The 22,832-nt window shown below is 48.2% G+C and overlaps 1 protein-coding gene and 1 pseudogene across 1 annotated transcript; both read left to right on the top strand.

Annotated features, from left to right (window-relative positions):
- LOC132510357 (UPF0193 protein EVG1-like) lies at positions 1-653 on the top strand (annotated as a pseudogene).
- A 5,865-nt stretch (positions 654-6,518) lies between these two features.
- SIGLECL1 (SIGLEC family like 1) lies at positions 6,519-14,737 on the top strand. Its single transcript, XM_060132029.1, has 5 exons — positions 6,519-6,543; positions 8,355-8,636; positions 8,783-8,882; positions 12,670-12,809; positions 14,589-14,737. The coding sequence occupies exons 1-5, from the start codon at positions 6,519-6,521 to the stop codon at positions 14,735-14,737; spliced, it is 696 nt and encodes a 231-aa protein (XP_059988012.1).
- The last annotated feature ends 8,095 nt before the right edge of the window (positions 14,738-22,832 follow it).

Genomic DNA, 22,832 nt, shown 5'->3' with positions numbered 1-22,832 from the left:
ATGGCTTCCCAGGAGAGGGTGGAGACAGTGACCAAAGGAACTGGGTTCTGGCGCTGCCCCAAGCCAGCCACTTACACCCCAGGGACCTGAGAGCTGCTCAGAGTGACGTTGAAGGAATCCAAACTGACAAACTTCCAACAGCGCCACATCATGGACACCATGAAACGAGGAGACACTCTCCCCCTACAGTGCAGCCCAACTTCCAGCTAGAGGGTCTTGCCTTCCAAGCCGCCGGCCTCAGCCATCTGCTTGCCTCCCATCCTGGCTGCCCGGTCCCACCTCCGGACTGCCAGCGTGTGCCAAGACAACGGGGCCTACAGCCGGGAGCAGCTGAAGCCTCAAGCCACCCGAGATCTGGAGAAGGAGAAGCGAAGACTCCGAAATATTTTTGCCACCAGGAAAGAGCCAGAGGAATGGAAAAGAAAGCCCCTCCTATGCGACAGGAGGGCCCAGCCCCTGAGCTGGACCGGTGTGAAGAATTGGTGAAGGAAATCCAGGAGAGGAAAGAATTCCTGGCTGACATGGAGGCCCTAGGGCAGCGCAGACAGTACCGAGGGCTCATCCTTACTGAAATCTCCCAGAAACTACAGGAAATGGAAGACCTTGACCACAAGAGGAGTGAGGAACTTAGGAAGGCTCTTGCCACCACTTAATCTGCCTCCGGAGGGGGGCGGGGGAACCCAACCTCCACCACTGGAGCCCACCCCCTTGCCAAGCAGGGTCATCCCCAGGTCAGCCCACCCACCCCAGCCTTCAGCCATGTAAATGGTTGTATAGCACTGCCCCCACCTAGGGTACCCTGGACATAGATAGCACCCTAGAAAATGGACCGTGTCTCAGAAAATGAGCTGATTCTCCTTGAGACTCTGCCCAGGGATTCTCAGTCAGCTGAGCCTCTGAGACCAGTCACAAATACAGACACATACACACACACAGTGACTCTTTTCTTGGGGAAAGAGCCACACACACAGTGAAAGAAAGGATCCAAGTCTCACCATCTTGGGTGTGTGTCTAAGGGCATCCACTGGGCCCCCTTCCCTCCGCCTCCCCGACTGCGTGTCCCTGTGTCCAGCACATTAGGTTTCCTGAACTTAGTAATGAATATGATTCTTTTCTTCCTACCTGTCTTAGGACCTACTTATTTGACTTCTTACAGTTTTGGGCAAATATTTAACCAGTATGATCAACTGGCTAATAAAACATATTTAACGTGAAAAAGAAGAAGAAAAGAAAAGGAGGAGGAGGAGGGCAAATTAAACCTGAAGCAAGCAGAAGGAAAGAAATAAGAGAAAGCAGACATCAATTAAATTAAAAACAGAAGCAACTGACACTGCAGAAATACAAAGGATCATGAGAGATTACTACAAGCAACTCTATGCCAATAAAATGGACAACCTGGAAGAAATGGACAAGTTCTTAGAAATGCACAACCTTCCAAGACTGAACCAGGAAGAAATAGAAAATATGAACAGACCAATCACAAGCACTGAAATTGAAACTGCAATCAAAAATCTTCCAACAAACAAAAGCCCAGGACCAGATGGCTTCACAGGCGAATTCTATCAAACACTTAGAGAAGAGCTAACACCTATCCTTCTCAAACTCTTACAAAATATAGCAGAGGGAGGAACACTCCCAAACTCATTCTATGAGGCCACCATCACTCTGATACCAAAACCAGACAAAGATGTCACAAAGAAAGAAAACTACAGGCCAATATCACTGATGAACATAGATGCAAAAATCCTCAACAAAATACTAGCAAACAGAATCCAACAGCACATTAAAAGGATCAACCTCAATGGTGAAAAACTGAAACCATTTCCACTAAGAAAACACTCCCATTTATCACTGCAACAAAAAGAATAAAATATCTAGGAATAAACCTACCAAAGGAGACAAAAGACCTGTATGCAGAAAATTATGAGACACTGATGAAAGAGATTAAAGATGATATAAATAGATGGAGAGATATACCATGTTCTTGGATTGGAAGAATCAACATTGTGAAATGACTCTACTACTCAAAGCAATCTACAGATTCAATGCAATCCCTATCAAACTACCACTGGCATTTTTCACAGAACTAGGGCCAAAAATTTCACAATTTGTATGGGAACACAGAAGACCCCGAATAGCCAAAGCAATCTTGAGAAAGAAAACTGGAGCTGGAGGAATCAGGCTCTGGGACTTCAGGCTACACTACAAAGCTACAGTTATCAAGACAGTATGGTACTGGCACAAAAACAGAAATTAGATCAATGGAACAGGATAGAAAGCCCAGAGATAAACCCACACACATATGTTCACCTTATCTTTGATAAAGGAGGCAGGAATGTACAGTGGAGAAAAGACAGCCTCTTCAATAAGTGGTGCTAGGAAAAATGGACAGCTACATGTAAAAGAATGAAATTAGAACACTCTCTAACACCATACACAAAAATAAACTCAAAATGGATTAAAGACCTAAATGTAAGGCCGGACACCATCAAACTCTTAGAGGAAAACACAGACAGAACACTCTATGACATAAATCACAGCAAGATCCTTTTTGACCCACCTCCTAGAGAAATGGAAACAAAAATAAACAAGTGAGACCTAATGAAACTTAAAAGCTTTTGCACAGCAAAGGAAACCATAAACAAAACGAAAAGACAACCCTCAGAATGGGAGAAAATATTTGCAAATGAAGCAACTGACAAAGGATTAATCTCCAAAATTTACAAGCAGCTCGTGCAGCTCAATATCAAAAAAACTAACAACCCAGTCCAAAAATGGGCAGAAGACCTAAATAGACATTTCTCCAAAGAAAATATACTACAGATTGCCAACAAACACATGAAAGAATGTTCACCATCATTAATCATTAGAGAAATGCAAATCAAAACTACAATGAGGTATCATCTCACACCGGTCAGAATGGCCATCATCAAAAAATCTATAAACAATAAATGCTGGAGACGGTGTAGAGGAAAGGGAACCCTCTTGCACTGTTGGTAGGAATGTAAATTGATACAGCCACTATGGAGAACAGTATGGAGTTTCCTTAAAAAACTAAAAAGAGAACTACCATACGACCCAGAAATCCCACTACTGGGCATATACCCTGAGAAAACCATAATTCAAAAAGAGTCATGTACCAAAATGTTCATTGCAGCTCTATTTACAATAGCCAGGACATGGAAGCAACCTAAGTGTCCATCAACAGATGAATGGATAAAGAAGATGTGGCACATATATGCAATGGAATATTACTCAGCCATAAAAAGTAATGAAACTGAATTATTTGTAGTGAGATGGATGGACCTAGAGACTGTCATTCAGAGTGAAGTAAGTCAGAAAGAGAAAAACAAATACCATACGCTAACACATATATATGGAATCTAAAAAAAAAAAAAGGTCATGAAGAACCTAGGGGCAAGACGGGCATAAAGATGCAGAACTACTAGAGAATGGACTTGAGGACACAGGGAGGGGGAAGGGTAAGCTGTGACAAAGTGAGAGAGTGGCATGGACATATATACACTACCAAACGTAAAATAGATAGCTAGTGGGAAGCAGCCGCATAGCACAGGGAGATCAACTAGGTGCTTTGTGACCACCTAGAGGGGTGGGATAGGGAGGGTGGGAGGGAAGGAGATGCAAGAGGGAAGAGATATGGAGACATATGTATATGTATAATGATTCACTTTGTTATAAAGCAGAAACTAACACACCATTGTAAAGCAACTATACTCCAATAAAGATGTTAAAAAAAATTAACCTTCCAGAATTGGAAATAACTAAATTTTCAATAAAGTGGCTTTTTCATTAAAAAAAAAAACCAGAAGCAATACAGAAAAATCGATTGAAACTAAAAGCTTATTCTTTAAAAAAAAAAAAAACTCAATAAAATTGATACACCTTAAGGAAACTGACTGAGCAAAAGAGAGAAGACACAAACTTTGAATACCAAGAATGAAAGAGTAGTTATAACTACAGATCCTAAAGACATTACAAGGATAATAAGGAATATATTTTTCAGAAGAGAACCTTTCTAAGCACTGGGAAGGACACAAAGATGTATTTGATGTAGGGCCTTTTCTCAAGGAGCTGACTCTTGGATAGATTCCCTGGTAGGGTATTTCATCAGTTTCCCAACGAAAGCAGTAACCAAATGAAGAAGCGTGCAGTAGACTGTGCAAGTTTGTGTAGCGGCTCCACAAGGCTGTCAGGGAACAAGGATCCCTATACTGTTGTCAATAATTTCCTCAGTCTGTGGCTTTGATCTACATGGTTCCTCACGGTCGCCAGATGGCTGCTCCACTTCCAGTATCGCATCTATATTCCAGGGAAAAAGAAGAAGAAAAGCAACAAGAAGAAAGTAGCGGTGCTAATATCAGAAAACCAGAACTCCCCAAAAGACTCCAGCAGATAGCCTCAGACATTTGGTATTTCAAGTAGGCAAGTCTCTCAAGATATTTGCGTAATAATAAATCTAACAGCAGAGTCTGTGGTTTTTATTTTTGCATTGTTCACGTGGGAGAAGAGAACAGTACCGTCCTACAGATAGGTATACAATTTAAGAAACAGAGATGTCAATTACAATGTTATTGTTACCAGAGCAAAAAATTATCAAGTAAGACCACTGGTCAGAATTCCATTTTATTGGGATATCATTTTCATAAGACATGGAATAATTTCTAATGTCTTTGGAGTATCGTAAGACTGCTTTGTTTGAATTGTTCTTCTAAGGGCGGACTTATATCAACAGAGAACAGAACAAATCAGTACCAGTCTTGAATATTCATATGAAACTGTATATTGCAGAGAACATAAATTATGTTCTTATAAACATTCTCAGTTTTGCACGATATCAAATCAGACTCCCTGAACCTTTTTATGACACAAAACCGTATCTTTTGATTTATAGCTGCAGGGGAAGGGAACATCTTCAATTCTTTCTGAGACACGTTTCCTTTATCATGAACACTTACTTTTAAAAAAAATAGAGCTCTCAAATTTCATTAGCTAGTATTATATGCAAAAAACAGACCTTCAGAGCTCAATTGTGATGGCAAAAAATGGGGTAACGGCTGAATGGACTTCTATTTGGTGATAATAATTTAATAGCATTTTTCTTGTACTTGTTTCATTGGCCAGAACTCTGTCACGTGGCCAGCCCTAGATGTAAAAGAGGAAGGGAAATAGGGTTTTTTTTTTAAACTGATAACATCACCACCTGAACAAATTTGAAATAATAAGAACATACAAGATGGTAGATATCAGGCAACTCTTGGGTTCTGCCTGAGACATTGCTCTAAAAGAGATGAATATATATAAGTGCTGAAGAAAGTCTGAGAAAGGAGGCTTTTTTGTGGTTGTGAGGATCCAGGAAGGCTACCAGGAGGAAGTTACATTTGACCTGGGCTAGAAAGAGAGGTATGATTTGAATGTGGGCAGAGGGGAGAGTTGCAGAAGGATGCCATGAAAAAGGCGGTGGCCCAAGTAAACATACAGAGGTAGGAATGCACGGAGTAGATGTGGTATATATGTACACATACTTGTTTCTCTTAAGCTTGCAAAGAATGGCAGAAAGGGGAGCAGTAGAGATAGGGCAAGTGTGAGCCCAAATCATGGACAGCCTTGATGCAAGGCAAGGGAGTTTGGAATTTATCTTGCCAGCCGTAGAAATGTCTTTTATCACTCAAATGTCTCTTAAATATACCCCATCCTCTCCATCCCCCATAGCCACTGGGCCAGCTCAGACCACATCCTCATTCTCTTGAACTATTGCTTCCTCCTCAATGCAGACCATAGAGACCTTTATAACATCCACACCTGTTGCCTGCCCCCCCACCATGGTTCAAAACGTTTCCATGATTTCCACAACTTCCCCATTGACTTGCGAAAAAGCCCAAGCTCCTCGGCCTGGCATTTGAGACCCTTTAAAGGGAGAAGGGGCTGGGAGTGAAGACTAGAGGAAAGAGAAGAAAGAAGACATGGTCTTGAGACTCCACAGAGAGTCACGGGGAACCTTCCCTGTCCCTGTTCCTGAAGCTGCTCAGCCTCTGGTCCCATGAGGCTCCTAATTCACAGGTGGATGGACCTTAAGGGTGATTGCAGAGATAAGAATACCCAGTAAACAGGGCTCCCCTGGTGGCGCAGTGGTTGAGAGTCCGCCTGCCGATGCAGGGGACGCGGGTTCGTGCCCCGGTCCGGGAAGATCCCACATGCCGCGGAGCGGCTGGGCCCGTGAGCCATGGCCGCTGAGCCTGCGCGTCCGGAGCCTGTGCTCCGCAACGGGAGAGGCCACAACAATGAGAGGCCCATGCACCGCAAAAAAAAAAAAAAAAAAAAAAAAAAAGAATACCCAGTAAACAGTGAATTTATTTCTACCTCCACCTTCTGCTTCTAACTGCTTCTCCTCTCCTGATGCATTCCAAATCCTGCCCTCCAGGACATGTGGATCTGAGATCAAGAGTCAGCAGCCTAATAGGTCCTGATCCTCTCTTGTCCCTGAGAACCTGTTGGTGCTGATGGTACTACCACTGTTACGGTTGGGTAAGTGGAACGAGAGGCCGGGTAGGAGGTGGTTGAGGAAGCCAAGGAAGTGCTGGGATGGGGGTGGCTGCAGGGGTGGAAGCTGGGCTGGGCTGAGGTCAGGTGAAGCGGTGATGACCTAAAGAATGATAAATAATACGTAATAGACATCTTCCATGTGCATTTTCTGTGCTTGCCATTGTGACCCACCCTGTGTCCCATTTTCTCTACCCAACAACTCCCTGAGGAATTACAGTCCCCATTTCACAGATGAGGAAACAGTCTTTGGGAGGTTAAGCAACTTGGCCAAAGTCACTAGAAATTTAGCTAGTGGAGTGCTCAGCTCTTCTGACTCCTAGTTCCATTTTCATGCTGTGCCCAGGCACTGTAGAACCCAAATGATCAATGTATCCACATCTGCTCTCTCAACACCATCACCTGTGCTGTGGGTGCTGTTAAGTCTTGGAGAAGACAAAAAGCATGGTGACCCAGAACCAAGTATATCGAGATCCCCAATGTGATGAGCTGGGGACTGGACTTCACGTGTGGGAAACCAGGGTCCAGCCTCATGCTGTTACTCTTTTCTCTATAACCTCAGGCAGGGTCCTTAATCTCTCTCTCTTTTTTTAAAAAAAATAAATTTATTTATTTTAGGCTACGTTGGGTCTTTGTTGGTGCGCGCGCGGGCTTTCTCTAGTTGTGGCGAGTGGGGGCTGCTCTTCGTTGCACTGCACGGGCTTCTCCTTGCGGTGGCTTCTGTTGCTGCGGAGCACAGGCTCTAGGCACGCGGGCTTCAGTAGTTGTGGTGCACGGGCTCCGTAGCTGTGTCTCGTGGGCCCTACAGCACAGGCTCAGTAGTTGTGGCTCACGGACTCTAGAGTGCAGTCTCAGTAGTTGTGGTGCATGGGCTTAGTTGCTCTGCGGCATGTGGGATCTTCCCGGACCAGGGATCCAACCCGTGTCCCCTGCATTGGTGGAGGATTCTTAACCACTGAACCACCAGGGAAGTCCCTGTACCCATTTTTCTGATTTGAGAAACTACGATACAGAAATGATGCAACATGACCAAGGTTACAAGATACAGTTACTACCAACAACAAGAGAACTAAAAAATACCCAGCAGACCAGGTTGGGCTGGTGCAGTTTGGGAGTCTTCAAGACCACCCTCAGGTTCAGTAACTCACAAGGACTCACAGAATTCAGCAGAACTATTCTATTCCTGGTTACAATTTATTTATTTATTTATAAATATATTTTTTTCTTTATTTATTTTTGGCTGCGTTGGGTCTTCATTGCTGCGCACAGGCTTTCTCTAGTTGCAGCAAACAGGGGCTACTCTTCGTTGTGGTGCACGGGCTTCTCATTGCAGTGGCTTCTCTTGTTGCAGAGCACAGGCTCTAGGTGCGCGGGCTTCAGTAGTTGTGGCAAGTAGGCTCAGTAGTTGTGGCTCGCAGGCTCTAGAGCACAGGCTCCGTAGTTGTGGCGCACGGGCTGAGTTGCTCCACGGCATGTGGGATCTTCCCGGACCAGGGCTCGAACCCATGTCCCCTGCATTGACAGGCAGACTCTTAACCACTGCACCACCAGGGAAGTCTCCCCTGGTTACGATTTATTATAACAAAAGAACAGAGACTAAAATCAGCAGAGGGAAGAGCACACAGGGCAGGACCTAGGAGAGACCAGACACCCGTTTCCAGTTGTCATCTCCCAGTGGACAGCGCCCCTCCTCTCCCAGCAACAAAGTATGGGAAACTCACCAGACCTTGGTGTTCATCCTGGAGGAAGCAGAGAAGTCAGGATGCTTGCTGACCCTTGACGTTGCTTCCCTACAGCCCCCGCCAGTCTGCTTTATTCTTCTTGTTCCTTGGAGAAGACTCTGCAGTGCAGCGGTTCCTTCCATGGGCTCCCCACGCCCTCCCTGCAGTGGTTGATGGGAGGTGCTCCCATGGGTCTGAACAACATGAATAACATCTTCCAGGTGACTTTTAGCATAATTGCCCCTTGGGCCAACAGCACCATCACCCTCCTCGGGGAGCCTGAAATAACCATGGGCCTCCACTGTGAGGGGAAGGACCGATATGGCATCCATACTTCAAGCATCTTCCTCATACCAGGTAAGTATACAGGGGTCTAGTTGCTGGGCTAGAACGACACCACCTAGGGACCAGGATGAGGTTGGGTACAGAGCCAGAGGAAAGAGTATTGGCTCAGAATTTACAGTCTTAGGAGAAAAACTACTCCCACTTCCCTCTGATTCCAGATAAGAATTCAGTTTCCAATGCGTTCGTGAAAGGGCTGATCCAGGGCGTCGTGTATGGACCCATTGCATCAGCACTATTCTCCTTCCTTGTTCTCCTTGCGTGAGTATCAAGTTAAAATTCAACAGCAAGGGGGCTTCCCTTCCCTGGTGGCGCAGTGGTTGAGAGTCCGCCTGCCGATGCAGGGGACGCGGGTTCGTGCCCCGGTCCGGGAAGATCCCACATGCCGCGGAGCGGCTGGGCCCGTGAGCCATGGCCGCTGAGCCTGCGCGTCCGGAGCCTGTGCTCCACAACGGGAGAGGCCACAGCAGTGAGAGGCCCGCGTACCGCAAAAAAAAAAAAAAAAAAAAAAAAAAAAAATCAACAGCAAGCCTTCCCCAAAGCCTACCACATTTATTTACATTCTTTATTTCCTTCCTTATGATTCTTCCAGTTAATTCAGCTCTGTCAGTTTTCTTGATACAGACGCTTACATCATTACATTTCAGCCATTCTTCTTTTCCAGTTTTCCATTTAAGGCTATAAATTTCCCTGTAAGCATGACTGTAGCTGAGTCTCACAAGTTTTACTATAAAGTCTTTTATTATCTTTTGGTTTAAATATCGCTATTTTCCGTTATTATTTTTTGACCCATAGAGGTTTTTTTAGCGGCATCAATATTTTCTAATAATCCTCTTTTCTTTATTTCTATTTAAATCCAATAAGGTCAAAGAATATGCTATGCATGATTTCAGTTCTTTATTTCTTCGTGACAAAATTTTTGTTTAGTTTATATAAATAAATATTCCAATGTGGGCTTGAAAAGACTATGCATGCTACGCTTGTGGAATGCAGTGTTTTATATAAATATTATATATATGTACATGTATATATGTGTGTGTATATATATATATATATATATATCCTTTAAACCAAATTTATTAGTCATGTTGTTTAAATCTTCTCGAGCTGTACAGTGACTTCTGCCTGGTGCCCTTCCCTACACTTCATCTCCCATCCCTGAACCCCTCTCTTACCTGGCTGACGTTTACTCATTGCTTAGGACTCAGCTCACAGCTCTTCCATCATGTGCTCCAGGAAACCTTCCCTGGTACCTGGGCTGGGTGCCTTTTCAGGGCCCTCATAGCCATCTGGGCCTTGGGGTATTAGCACTAAAGGTTTCACTCTGATGTGACTAAGTGTGGATATCTTTTTTTGTCTGTTGTTATATTTGTTTGGCCTCTTTAATCTCTGCTTTGGTGTCTTTTATCAGTCCTGGAAAAGTCTCAAACATTCTTTCATATATGCCTCTGCCCTTTCCTTTCACTATGGGATTCTCATTTAATATTTGTCAAACCTTCTTTCTCTTTTTTTTTCCCTCTAACCTTGTCTCCTGTATTTTCCAAGGACATAGACAAGTAAACAAGTGCTGTGTTAGAGGCCGGCACAAGGAAGATACTAAGGGAAAATTACCCCTTCTGTATCTCCTTATCCCTTGGGAGCAAGCATCTATACTGCCCAGAAATCCCTCAGCCTACCTCTAGTCAGCCCTTCCCAACATAGCACTCTGTCAGTACTACAAATGTTTTCCTTTTCCCCCCAACTCTCTTATCTCCTCCCCTCTCAATCTTAGCAATAAGGTTTCCCTACTTCGCAGGAAAAAAGCAGCTCCCCAAACCTACAAAGTTATTTACCACTGGCACTGATGATTTACTCCTTGCCCTTTTCAGAGAAAGAGGCATCCCTCTTCCCGTCCAAGGTTAGCCCTACCTCCTTTGCTTGGGAATCCATCTCGTCCACACTTCATTAATCATTCCTCCTGTCTCTTAAATTATCAATCACCCTCTCTTCACTGGCTCTTTCTCTGAATTATATAAGTATGTCCAAATCTCTCCCACCTCAGCCCCACAAACTCCTTCTATGTACCATCCAGTGTTTTGGGGTTTTTTTTTGAGAGAGAGAGAGAGCTGACGTCCACTTTCTGATTCTCATCACCCTCACATTCTCCAGTCCACGTCAATATGCTCTCCAGCTCCATGCCCCTGAAATGACATTGTCTAAACCAACCAGTCATCCTTATTCTCAAAATCCAATAGCAGATGTTCTTTTTCTGGTTCACCTTTAAGTGACATTTATCACTGGGTGGCCATTTGTGATTGGCTCCTACCCAGTGGCTCCTTTCCGGAGAGAAGAAATACAGCAAAGCCATCTGCTGAAAGTGATGTGGGTGGGAGCAGGGGTGAGGGGTAGAGAATGAAGAAGACGGACAGTGTTAGGTGTGGTTAGGATAGCCACTGAGGAGAATTACTGGGATCCGTACAAGGACAAGGACAACACTTGGTGAGCAGCAGCAAAGGCCCAGCAGTGACTGGAGATTATTAATTTTTTTGGAGATCATTAATTGTTAGTGGCAGTAAGCGGCATTGCCCTGTGATGTTTCCTCCCACCAGTGGTCATTGGAAAGAAAGAGTAGATGGTGGCATTGATCTAGGCTTGGGTCTTTGCAGGCAGGGTCCCATGGAAGGCTGATGGGGTGGGGGAAAGGGAGGCAGGGAGGCTGGAGGGAGAGAGCACTTCAAGTGGGCAACCAGTTGTACCCTGTGGGGTTGGGAAGGAAGGGAAACCAAGAGGGTCTTCACAGGTGCTAGAGAACATGGTGTCTTGGCCTTGAAGTTTCCACCTGTGGGATCAAAGAAGAGGAACATGAGATTGGAATGAGAGCACAGGAAAGCTGATAGAGTAGAACCAGGGAGAGCATGGGGCATTGGGGTTCATATTTTCACAGGTGGAAAACTTTGGAGGATAACGGAACCTTGGTGGTTACGAAGGGAGATAAGTCGCAGTAGTCAGAACTCTTCCAGTTGTGGGTGACAAGAGCTGAACTCGACACGTTCAAGAGAACTTGACAACAGTTCTGGTTGCTTTGTTGTCATAATCCCCCGGCCCTACTGCTTAAGCCATGATTTTAAGCCATGATCGTTTTAGCGTATCTTACAATTTCATGGATCAGGAATGTGGGTGGGACCCAACTGGATGATTTTTCTGCCCTCCTGTGGCAGCTACTGAGGTCACGTGGTGGTAGTTAGCTAGCAGCTGGGCTGGGCTGTGGCATTTTGATGGGGACAGTCAGAAGATTGCTGGGCCCCTCCCCCTTTCCAAGGAGTCTCAGGGCCTCTCATGGTGGTCTCTTCCAAGGCGTAAGTTGCCAGTCCCCTTTAGGGCTAGACCTGGAATTGACAGTGTCATTTCTGCCATATTCTTTTACAAAAAGTCGTAGGCTAGTCAAGATTCAAGGGGAGAGGAAATAAACCCCACCTCTCCATGGGAGGAAGGCCAAAAACTTACAACTGTGAAAAGACTAAGGGGACTCTCTGTACACTGATATGCACAAATATGCCAGGAATATTGAGAAAGAAAAGGGATGCAGAAGAGGGAATGCCCTGACGGTCCAGTGGTTAGGACTCCGTGCTTTCACTGCCGAGGGTGTGGGTTCGATCCCTGGTCGGGGAACGAATATCCCACAAGCTGTGCAGCACAGCCAAAAAAATATTTTTTTAATTAAAAAAAAAAGATGTGTCTATAAAAAAAATTGCATACATATCGAGACTTTAGGGGGGCAGGAGAGAAGCAGAGGAAAGGCACAGTCATGAAGGGCCGCCAGGCTGGAGGGCTGGGGGACTTTGTGCCGGGGGACACCGGGGAGCCATGGGAGGGCTGTGAACAGGATGCTGGGAAGAGGGTCCAGGCCAAGAGAGTAGGGACTTGTATCCCCATTTGATGAGGGGAGGCGATGCTGCTCACAGAACCAGCAAACGGAGGGAAATTGGGTCTTCTGACCCCCAGCCCGGGGCTCCTTCTGGGAACCAGGGGGAACTGAGCACAGCGTTAACCACGGGGCTCATTGCCTTAGAATGAAGATGCGTAAGTGGTGGGAGGAGAGTCATATTCCCATGGCCAATGAGGCCCTGATCTTCAAGAAACCAGAGCTGCTGGAGGAGCCAGAAACACCCGAGGAGTCTGAAGCTGAAACCTCACCTGCTTCTGTTACAGGTAAGTCCCTGGGCTGGGCTGCTGCACAGCTGAGGCCACCAGAGGGCACTCGTTAGACACAAAGATTCCCAGAGCCCCCGGGTACCTGGCAACCGGCCGGGAGAACCAGGGCTCAGCCTTAGCGGAGCATCTGTCCGCTTCTTCAAGCCGAGGCCCCATTCCAGTAGCCAAGCCCCCTGTGCCCCAGATGGTGACGACCCTGAGGGGTCCCAGCCCCACCTGCTGCCCCGCCCACAGGCAGCCCTTGCCCCACCAGGAAAGGAGAGCAAAATCTAGAAAGGGGCTTATGAGTCCGCTTGTGCTGCCGTAAGAAAGCACCACAGACTTGGGAGCTTAAACAACAGAAATTTATTTTTTCGCTATTCTGGAAACTACAAGTCCAAGATCAAGGTGTGGGCGGGGTTCATGCCTTCTGAGGCCTCTTCCCTTGGCTCGCAGACAGTCATCTTCCTCTTGTGTCCTCACGTGGTCATCCTTCTGTGCAGGTCTGTGTCCTAATCTCCTCCTTATGAGGGCACCAATCCTATTGGATTAGGGCCCACCCACGTGACCTCATTTTACCTCATCTCTTTAAAGGCCCTGTCTCCAAACAGAGTCACATTCTGAGGTGCTGGGGCCTAGGGCTACAATGTACGGATGGGGTGAGGCGGGAAGGGACACAATTCAGCCCATAACAGAGGCTTCAAGGAGCTAATGGGATCCCTCCGTTTGTGGGAGACCCTTAAAGGGGAAGGGGCTTGCCCACGGCAGAGGGACGCCAGGATCTGTGTCTCCCACCGTCTAGGGCTCTTGAGAGCAAAAGAAGACCGCAGACACGTGAACTCCAGGACAGATCAAGCCCAGCGCGTGGCTCACAGCCGCCTAGATCCAGTGGCCCGGGGAAGACCTGCGTAGGCCCACAGGGCAGGAGCGGCGGCTACCGTTCAGAAGCTAAGACCAGAGGCCCTGCTCAGCACTCACCCATCCACTGGGCAGACACCCCCCTAGGCCTCCTGTCAGCCCACACACCTGCTCCCTGCCCTGGAGGAGCGAGGTCTGGACCGGCCTGAGTCACCCAGGAGCACAGGTGAAATACAAGAACCCTACAGGGGGCAGTACTAGGCTATGGACTGTTACCATGGCAGAGGCCACACGGGGCCCTGTGAACCAGAGTGACAGTGACCACCAACCAAGTCCAGCCCCAGCATTCTACAGGGAGAGAAGCCGAGACCCGTAGAAGGGAAATGAGACCCTATAGGTCCCTCTGCAGGGACTCTGGGGATACTCCCCATTCCCACATGGCAAACGGGGAAACTGAGGCTCACCGCGCCCCAGGCCACACAGCAAGACCTTGCCCTGCTCAGGACCCCTGGGTCCCTGGAACAGCTGTCCGGGTCCCTGATCATTTTCTCCTGACCTTATAAGCCTCCAGTGCAGAGGCTGCAAACTCAAGCCCACAGGAGCCAGGCAGCCAGGGGGGGACCGCATCCACCTTGAGAGCAGGTGCCCCACCTGAAGGGCCGCCCCGCAGCCGCCGTCTCCACTCCCACGCCTTCCACCACCCACCCGCCCCGAGCAGCCATAGGATCTCTATGGCCAGATCTGCGGGGGGTTTTCCCCAGAGATCCAGATTTCCGTGGGAAATTTCTGGATTCAAACATGTTGGTAATCGAGACTGTGTTTTTTAAAAAACAGCATGGTCCCAGGAAAAGCCATATGTGGGCCTCTCATTTGCAAATCTCATCAGAAGCACAGACGCAGAGGGGTCTCCCTTGATCTCAACCCAACCCCTGCCAACAGGAGGTGTCCTTATTCAGAATTCAAACACCTCAGGCCAAGCGCAAACAGAACCCCGGGCTCAGGGCTGCGAGGATGAGAACGAATTCCCGGTGGAGAGGGAAGATCCAGGAAGTCACTCAGTCGTGCTGCCACAAACGTCCCCGGAGTGAGGGCACGGCGATGAGTCGGATCCAGGTCCTGCCCGCAACGAATACAGGTTGTCACAGCCTGCGTGGCCAGGGGCTGTGTACAGGGAGCCTCTGGGAGGGCGGGGGGCCGGCACTGGGGAAGGGGGGCTTGACCTCACCTGGGGAGCTGGAGCGTTGCCACCTGAGCTGGGAGGGGTGATGGCAGTCCAGGCACAGTAAGACACGGGATCAAAACCAGGGGGCTTGGAGCGCTCCAGCCAGGGCAGGGCAAGCAGAGTGTCTTGGCAGGGGGCAGACGACAGGGAGAAACAAGCCAGGAAAGGTGCCACTGGCTGGGCCTGGATGAGGCTCCCTGCAAACAGCCCTCAACCTTCACCCAAGCCACTCTCAGGCGAATCAAGGAGGGCTGTGCCTGGCCGGCTCCCCACACCCTCCAGGACGAACCGGGTGGAGAAGCCAGAGCTGGGGTATTGCATTAAAAAAAAAATTATATATATGCAGCTTATGAGCTTATGACCTGCTAACTGGGGAGGCAGAAGCCACCCGTACGGGGCTAGCACATGGCTCCCTCAGCGTCCAACTCCCGCTTCGGGGAAGGTGCGGTTTCAACAGCACCCGCACGATGCTGAGTAGCGTCACAGGATTTTGGTGACTTACAGATCCTAGACGCAAGAGGGCGCGGTTGAGCCGGGGAAGGGCAGTCCTCCATCCCGGGGCACTGGCAAGCCCGAGATCGCAGGGTAGCAGCACCTATTACTTGTAAGGTGGTTGGGGCCAGGTCACTAACTGTTCACAGGCTTAACTCTAAGTGGTTATTTTTTTTTATTTTTATAAATTTATTTAGTTATTATATTTGGCTGCGTTGGGTCTTCGTTGCTGCGCGCAGGCTTTCTCTAGTTGCGGTGAGCGGGGGCTACTCTTTATTGCGGTGCGCGGGCTTCTCATTGCGGTGGCTTCTCTTGTTGCGGAGCATGGACTCTAGGCATGCGGGCTTCAGTAGTTGCAGCACGCGGGCTCAGTAGTTGCGGCTCGAGGGCTCTAGAGCTCAGGCTCAGTAGTTGTGGCGCACGGGCTTAGTTGCTCCGAGGCATGTGGGATCTTCCCGGACCAGAGCTCGAACCCGTGTCCCCTGCATTGGCAGGTAGACTCTTAACCACTGTGCCACCAGGGAAGCCCCCAAGTGGTTATATTAAAAGGTGTCTTGGGAAAAACAAAGCGTGAACTTATGGCGAGCATCCTACACTCAAGTCCTTATCTAATGTTCAGACTCCGGGTGTGAGCAGAGTTATCACACTATAAAACACCTAGACACAAGTGGGAAAAACAAAGGCATTTTCCTCAAAAGTTGTTTTTCTCATTGTAAGAACACACGTGGCAACATCCTTGAGTTCGACTTCAAAGACCCCACACTCCATCAGTTAGGGCCTCGTGGAGTCACGGAGACGGAATTCAAGAAAAATGAATTTTTCATTTTCCTCCTGAGTGGGCGGCAGGGTGGGGACAGCAGGGAGCCAGCAGCAGGTCCATGAATAAAGATGAGGTTGGAAAGTGGATCCTCTTCCTAGAAGCGGTTCCAGGGCTAACCTTTTCCTCCAGAGTCAAGAGAGAGACACTAGAGGGCGCTAAGGGGTCAGGCACGGCTCCAACCCCAGGCTGTGTGACATGGGGCCAGGCACAGACTCTCTGCACCAGGATAAGAATCAAATGCTTGAAATGTAGTCGTGCACGGGGGGGGGCCCCACGCAGAGGGCCCCCAGGAGCCTACAGCTCACCCCTTCTGAGCAGACATTTGCTGATGTCCACTGTTTTTCAACAATTCACGGGAAGGACTCACAGAACTCCGCAAAGCTCTCATACTCACGATTTATTGCAGCAAAAGGATAGAGATTAAAACTAGCCATGGGGGCTTCCCTGGTGGCGCGTGGTTCTAAGAATCCGCCTGCCAATACAGGGGACACGGGTTCAAGCCCTGGTCCAGGAAGATCCCACATGCCATGAAGCAACTAAGCCCGCCTGCCCCACATCTACTGAAGCCTGCGCACCTAGAGCCCGTGCTCCGCAGCAAGAGAAGCCACCGCAATGAGAAGCCCTCGCACCACAACGAAGAGTAGCCCCCGCTCGCCACAACCAGAGAAAAGCCTGCGCATAGCAACGAAGACCCAAGGCAGCCAAAAATAAATAAATTTTAAAAATTTACTTTGAAAAAAAGAGCTAGCCATGGGAAGAGCACGCAGGGCAGAGTCCCAGAGAGGCCAGGAGCCTCCAGTGGTCCTGTCCCAGCAGAGCGGGGAGTCTGCGTGATCTCCCAGCAGCAACGTGTGACAAGACACACAGAGTGTTGTCGACAAGGGGTGCTCACCTGAGCCTCGACGTCCAGGGTTTTATTGGAGGCTGGTTATGTAGCTCTTAGTTTCCAGGGCCACCGCCCACCAGGATATCAAGCTGATACCACATGACTCAAGGCATCTCCCATAAATCATACTGTTAGCATAGACTATCTGGTGTGGCCCCAGGTCCCCAGATAAACAAAGACACCCTTATCAGGACATTCCAAGGGCTTAGAGGTTCCCTCCCAGGGGCCAGTCCTCTGTTTAAAATGGGCAGGGTTTGGACAACCCAGGCCTGCTGAGTTAACCCTTCACTGCACACCTGTCTGAGGCCAGTTGGAAGTGCAGGAGATGCAGGTGAGTCAGCCTAGATGAGGACAAGAGTATCCTCCTCTGAGAGATGATGGGACTCGGTGGTTTAGGCAGTTTAGTGCCGACCTCTGAGCCTTGGCATTTCCCACTCACAGGGCCCTTCCCTGCCCCTCCTACCCCCCTGGGTTGACCTGGGTCCCAGTCTGGACAGGGGGAGGCCCGTCTCACCTCTGCATCCATGCAGTGCTCAGCACAGAGTGTGGCACCCAGGGGGCTCGGGGAAACATTTGCTACATGAGCAACAGAAGGAAGGAATGAGAAACAGTGAGGGAGAGACAGAAAGGTGGAGACAGAGACGGAAAGAGACAGATGGCAACTGAGGTGGAGAATGACAAGGAGGCGGAGACAGGGACATAAACCAGAGAGAAAGAAGGATGAAGGGGAGATGCACAGAGGGAGAGAAAGAGGAGATCACGGGAAGACAGATTTGTATAAACCTCCTCTGTCCCTTCAGGAGGTGATGGCAACAGCCATGATCATGGCACTGGCCAGGACTGAGTGACCCAAGCCCTCAGCCCTTATTCACTTAACCCAGCGGCCCTGCGGTCTGGTCACTGTGACCCTTTCACAGAGGAAGAAACTGAGGCCCAGAGAGGTTCAGAAGCCTCCCCATGGTCACACTGCAAACTTGTGAGATGGGAGCTAGGCCCTCGAGGATGAGGACGCTGAGCTTCAGAAAGGGGAGGCTCCTTCCCAGGGGCTCACAGCCTGAGAGGCAAAGCCAAGTCCATTCGGGTGCACTGCCGTCTCCTGGCTGCTCCTAGGAGCTGGGCCCATTAGGGCCACTTCTCCGCATCTCCGAGACAGGCTGGAGCTTGGTCCTCCTCCCCAGAGACGAACACGTTCTGGTGCCTAGTGTTTCCTCCCAGACAGGTGGGTCTCAACCAGGATCCATGCTGCCCTTCCCAGGGGACCGTCTGGGTTGTCACGACATCTAGTGCGTGGAGTCCTGGGATGCTGCTTAACACCCTTCAACACACGGGGCAGCCCCCACCATAAAGAATCACCCAGCCCCAGATGTCAGCGATGCCAAGACTGAGAAAGCCTGTTCTAGAGGAATAGGATGTACCTACAAGCACATGTGTGTGTTACACATTTGCATGAGGTACTTTGCTTCCTTTCACTCACAGAACACCACACCGTCTGTATCATTCACCTCACTCTTTACCAGCTGCCTATCAATGCATACAATGTATCAAACCAGTCCTTTGTTGAGTATTTAGGTAGTTTGTCCTCTGAGCATTGCAGACAATGCTACATTCAGCCATTGGGCATGAATGAGAATACACCTGCAGGAGAAAATTCTGGATATGGACTTTCAAGGTTAAGGGTGAGGTACATAGTTTCCAGGGATGATGCCAACGTGACCTTCATAGAAAGGGAACCGATTTCACTCTTGTCGACAACTGCTATCGCCAACCTGGTGTGTTTCTGGGTCCTTTGAACTTTGCCTACCCAGTGTATGAAAAAATAGTATCTGTGGCCATCAGAATCTTTATTTCACTTGTTAGGTATGAAATGAAGCATCTTCCACACTCCTGAACCTTCTAAACATCATCTTCAGGGGGCTTTGGGCCTCGACTGTGAAACCCCAACAGTGTTAGGACAGCAGGGGTCCTGGCCGGAAAGAGACAGCCACCTCCAGTGGGATTCCTAAATAGACTTTGTGATAAAGGTACCATTCACAGAGGTGCGAGCGGGGTTAGGGATACAGGGATGGTAAGGCTCCTAGGAACCAGGAACAAAAGGAAAAGATTCCTTCCAGGTTCTGCTGTGTCCTTGAGGAACTAGGAGAGAAATGGTGTCTCTGAGGCCTTATTGAGAACTGGAGCCGTGGCCAAGGGGCCACCTGACAGGCCCCAACATAGGGCAGCGGGCAAGGACCAGAGCATTCTCCAGCCACCCTTCAGTGTTCTGCCTGTGCCTCCCTTTGGCCAGACCCCCCTTGAGGTCAAAGGGCAAGTAAGCTTGCAGGGTATGAGAGTTCCAGGTGCTCCACATCCTTGCCAACACTTACTACTATCAATCCTTTTAGCCATTCTAGTGAGTGGTCCTGATTTGATTCCCCTGATGACTAATGGTGTTGGGTATTTTTTTCAGGTGCTTATTAGAAATCCTCTTTCTGTGAAGTATTTGTCCAAGTCTTTTGCCCATTTAAAAATTGAGTGGTCTCTTTTGTTGTTGATTTGTGGGAGCTCTTTACATTGATATAGTCTGGCTATAAGTGCGTTATCAGATACACATATGGCAAATGTCTTCAGCTGTGTCTACAGCTTTGAGGAATTCCTTTACTTTTTTACTTCTCTGCTTTTACTTCTCTATGTCTGTTTCCTCATCGGTGAAACAGAGGTAAAGATAAGACACACCCCCAGGGACATCGTAAGGCTTCAAGGAGAATGTAAAAATGTGCTCAGAAAGGTGCCTGCGTGTAGGAAGCGCTCATATTGTCATCAGGCCTGGGATGGGTCATTCCAGGAAGAGAGAACCCTGTCCTCACCTAAGCCTCATCATAGGGAAGCCATAAATGACCTTTTGCCAGGACCCCCATGGATTTTGTACAGGGGTGTGTTGGTACAATGGCTCTCAGACAAAAAGTACCGATTTGTGGCGTTTGCCAGTTGCCACCGTGTAAATACTTCCATCATGTCCAATTTCAGGCAAACCGTGGTTTAACATCCATTTTGAAAATTCCTGCAAACTTAACCATCAGTTCTCACAAATCAGTGTGGCACACCACCAGCTCTTATGCCACCTGGCTGTGTTACCGTAGGTGGGTCCCTTTCCCTCTCTGGATCTTCGTTCTCTCCATCTATCCAAATAGGGCTAGCAACTCATCAACCCATGCATACAGTACATATTTTCTGAGTACCTACCAGGTGTCAGTCACTGGGCTAAGCTCTGGAGATAAGCCTTGAACAAAAGCAGACAAAAACAAACAAACAAAACACCTGTCCTAGATGCTCGACATTGCTAATCACCAGAGAAATGAACATCAAAACCACACTGAGCTATCACCTCACGCCTGTCAGGATGGCTATCAGCAAAAAGCACAAATAACAAATGCTGGAGAGGATGTGGAGAAAAGAGAACTCTTCTCCACTGTTGGGGGGAATGTAAATGGGTGCAGCCACTGTGGAAAACAGTATGGAGGTTCCTCAAAAAAATAAAATAGTACAACCGTATGATCCAGCAATTCTACTCCTGGGCATATATGCAAAGAAAATGAAAAACACTAATTTGAAAAGACACATGCACCCCAGTGTTCATAGCAGCATTATTTACAATAGCCAAGACATGGTAGCAACCTAAGTGTCCATCAACAGATAAATGAATAAATATTCATATATGTATATATACGAATACTACTCAGCTGAAAGAAAAAAGAATGAAATTTTGCCTTTTGCAACAACATGGATGAACCCGGAGGGTATTATGCTTAGTAAAATAAGTCAGACAGGAAAATACCGTATGTTATCACTTATATGTGGAATCTAAAACATAAAACAAACGGATGAGTATAACAAAACAGAAACAGACTGACAGATGTAGAGAACAAACTAGTGGTTACCAGTGGGGAGAGGGAAGGGGGGGAGGGGCAAGATGGGGTGGAGGATTAAGAGGTACAAACTACTACGTATAAAAGAAATAAACTGGGGCTTCCCTTGTGGCACAGTGGTTGAGAGTCTGCCTGCCGATGCAGGGGACGCGGGTTCGTGCCCCGGTCCGGGAAGATCCCACATGCCGCGGAGCGGCTGGGCCCGTGAGCCATGGCCGCTGAGCTTGCGCGTCCGGAGGCTGTGCTCTGCAACGGGAGAGGCCACGGCAGTGAGAGGCCCGAGTACCACAGAAAAAAAAAAAAAAAAGAAAGAAACTATAGGATTATATTGTATAGCACAGGGAATATAACCAATATTTTATAACTTTAAATGGAGTATAATCTATAAAAATTTTGAATCACTATATTGTACACCTGAAACTAATATAATATTGCAAATCAACTATACCTCAATTAAACAAACAATCAAAAGCACAAAACCCTGCCTTAGCAAAGCTTACATTCTGGAAGCGGGAGATGGAGGGGAAGGGAAGTGACTGGAAACAAACAAGTGAACACGTGAAATAAGGGAACGGTAAAGGCTATGGAGAAAACAAAACCGATGTCACAGAGAGCTGTTGCATTGGGAGTGGGGGTTACTTTGGATAGCATGATCAACAAAGGCTTATTTTTTAAGATTTATTTTTTTTTATTCAATTTCTTTATTTATTTTTGGCTGTGTCAGGTCTTAGTTGCGGCACGCCGTCTCTTCACTGTCATGCGTGGGCTTCTCTCTGGTTGTGGTGGTGGATTTTCTCTTCTCTAGTTGTGGCGCGTGGGCTCCAGGGCATGTGTGCAAGGCAGTTGTGGCTCAAAGGCTCTCTAGTTGAGGTGCGCGAGCTCAGTAGCTGTGGCATGCGGGCTTGTCCCGAGGCATGTGGGATCTTAGTTCCCTGACCAGGGATCGAACCCACGTCCCCTGCATTGTAAGGCAGATTCTTTACCACTGGACCACCGGGGAAGTCCCAACAAAGGCTTCTGAAAGGTGAGACCTGAATGATAAGAGTCTTGTGCCAATCTGGTGAGAAGAGCATTCCGGCAGAGGTAACAACAAGTGCAAAGGCCCTGAGGTTGGAACAAGTTGGGCTTGTTCAAGGAGCCGAATGAAGGCCACAGCAGCTGGAGTTGAGTGAGTGAGGCAGTGCAGTAGCATCAGCTGGTCTATGAGTTCAGTGCTTGTGGATCTGAAGGTGGAGGCCTAGAGACCAGGGCATTGGCTGCTGCCTTCAGAGCAGTCATCCAGGGGAGACATGACAGCTCAGGGAAGGGTGGAGTGGGAAGAAGAGGACAGAGTAGAGATCTGTTTTGAAGGTGGAGGCCGAGCTAGCTTCTCTTGCAGACAGATTGGATTTGGGGGTTGGGGGGAGGAATAGAGGATGGCTGTGCTTTTGCAGTTAAACAGCCCCTAGGGGGTGACTTCAAAACCTTCTGCCTCCAAGTGCCCCAGACATGGAGTAGGCTCAGGGATTGTTCTCTTGCCTCAGAGGCTAGATGGGGGCACAGGGGACAGGGATGCCTCACCTGGTGGGCCAGGAGGGAGGACTATACCCGGTAAATGGATGTATAGTGGGACCAGGAGGAAGAGCTAACTTCAGGTTGTTAGGGCACTGGGCTGAGCTAGCACCCTCCCCAGAATCTCCGTTATTCTTCTCAATAACCTTGAGAAATAGAGATGATTCCGTCTTGCAGGGAAGACACTGAGATTCTGGGGAAAGAAGTGACTTGTCCAAGGTCTCGCCCGCAGCCAAGTGACTGAAAGAACGAGCAGTGGGGATTCTCCGTACCTGAACCCTGGATTGCCATCTCCCAAGGTCAGGTCCCC

The sequence above is a fragment of the Lagenorhynchus albirostris genome, chromosome 19, assembly GCF_949774975.1.
Source record: "Lagenorhynchus albirostris chromosome 19, mLagAlb1.1, whole genome shotgun sequence".
In the NCBI taxonomy this organism is placed as follows: Eukaryota; Metazoa; Chordata; class Mammalia; order Artiodactyla; family Delphinidae; genus Lagenorhynchus; species Lagenorhynchus albirostris.
This window is presented reverse-complemented; position numbering and strand designations above follow the sequence as displayed.

Coding starts and splice junctions, on each gene's coding strand:
- SIGLECL1 (XM_060132029.1), top strand. CDS start 6,519: ATGGTACTACCACTGTTACGGTTGG. Junction 6,544..8,354: donor ACTACCACTGTTACGGTTGG/GTAAGTGGAACG, acceptor GCTTCCCTACAG/CCCCCGCCAGTCTGCTTTAT. Junction 12,810..14,588: donor CTCACCTGCTTCTGTTACAG/GTAAGTCCCTGG, acceptor CCCTGCCAACAG/GAGGTGTCCTTATTCAGAAT.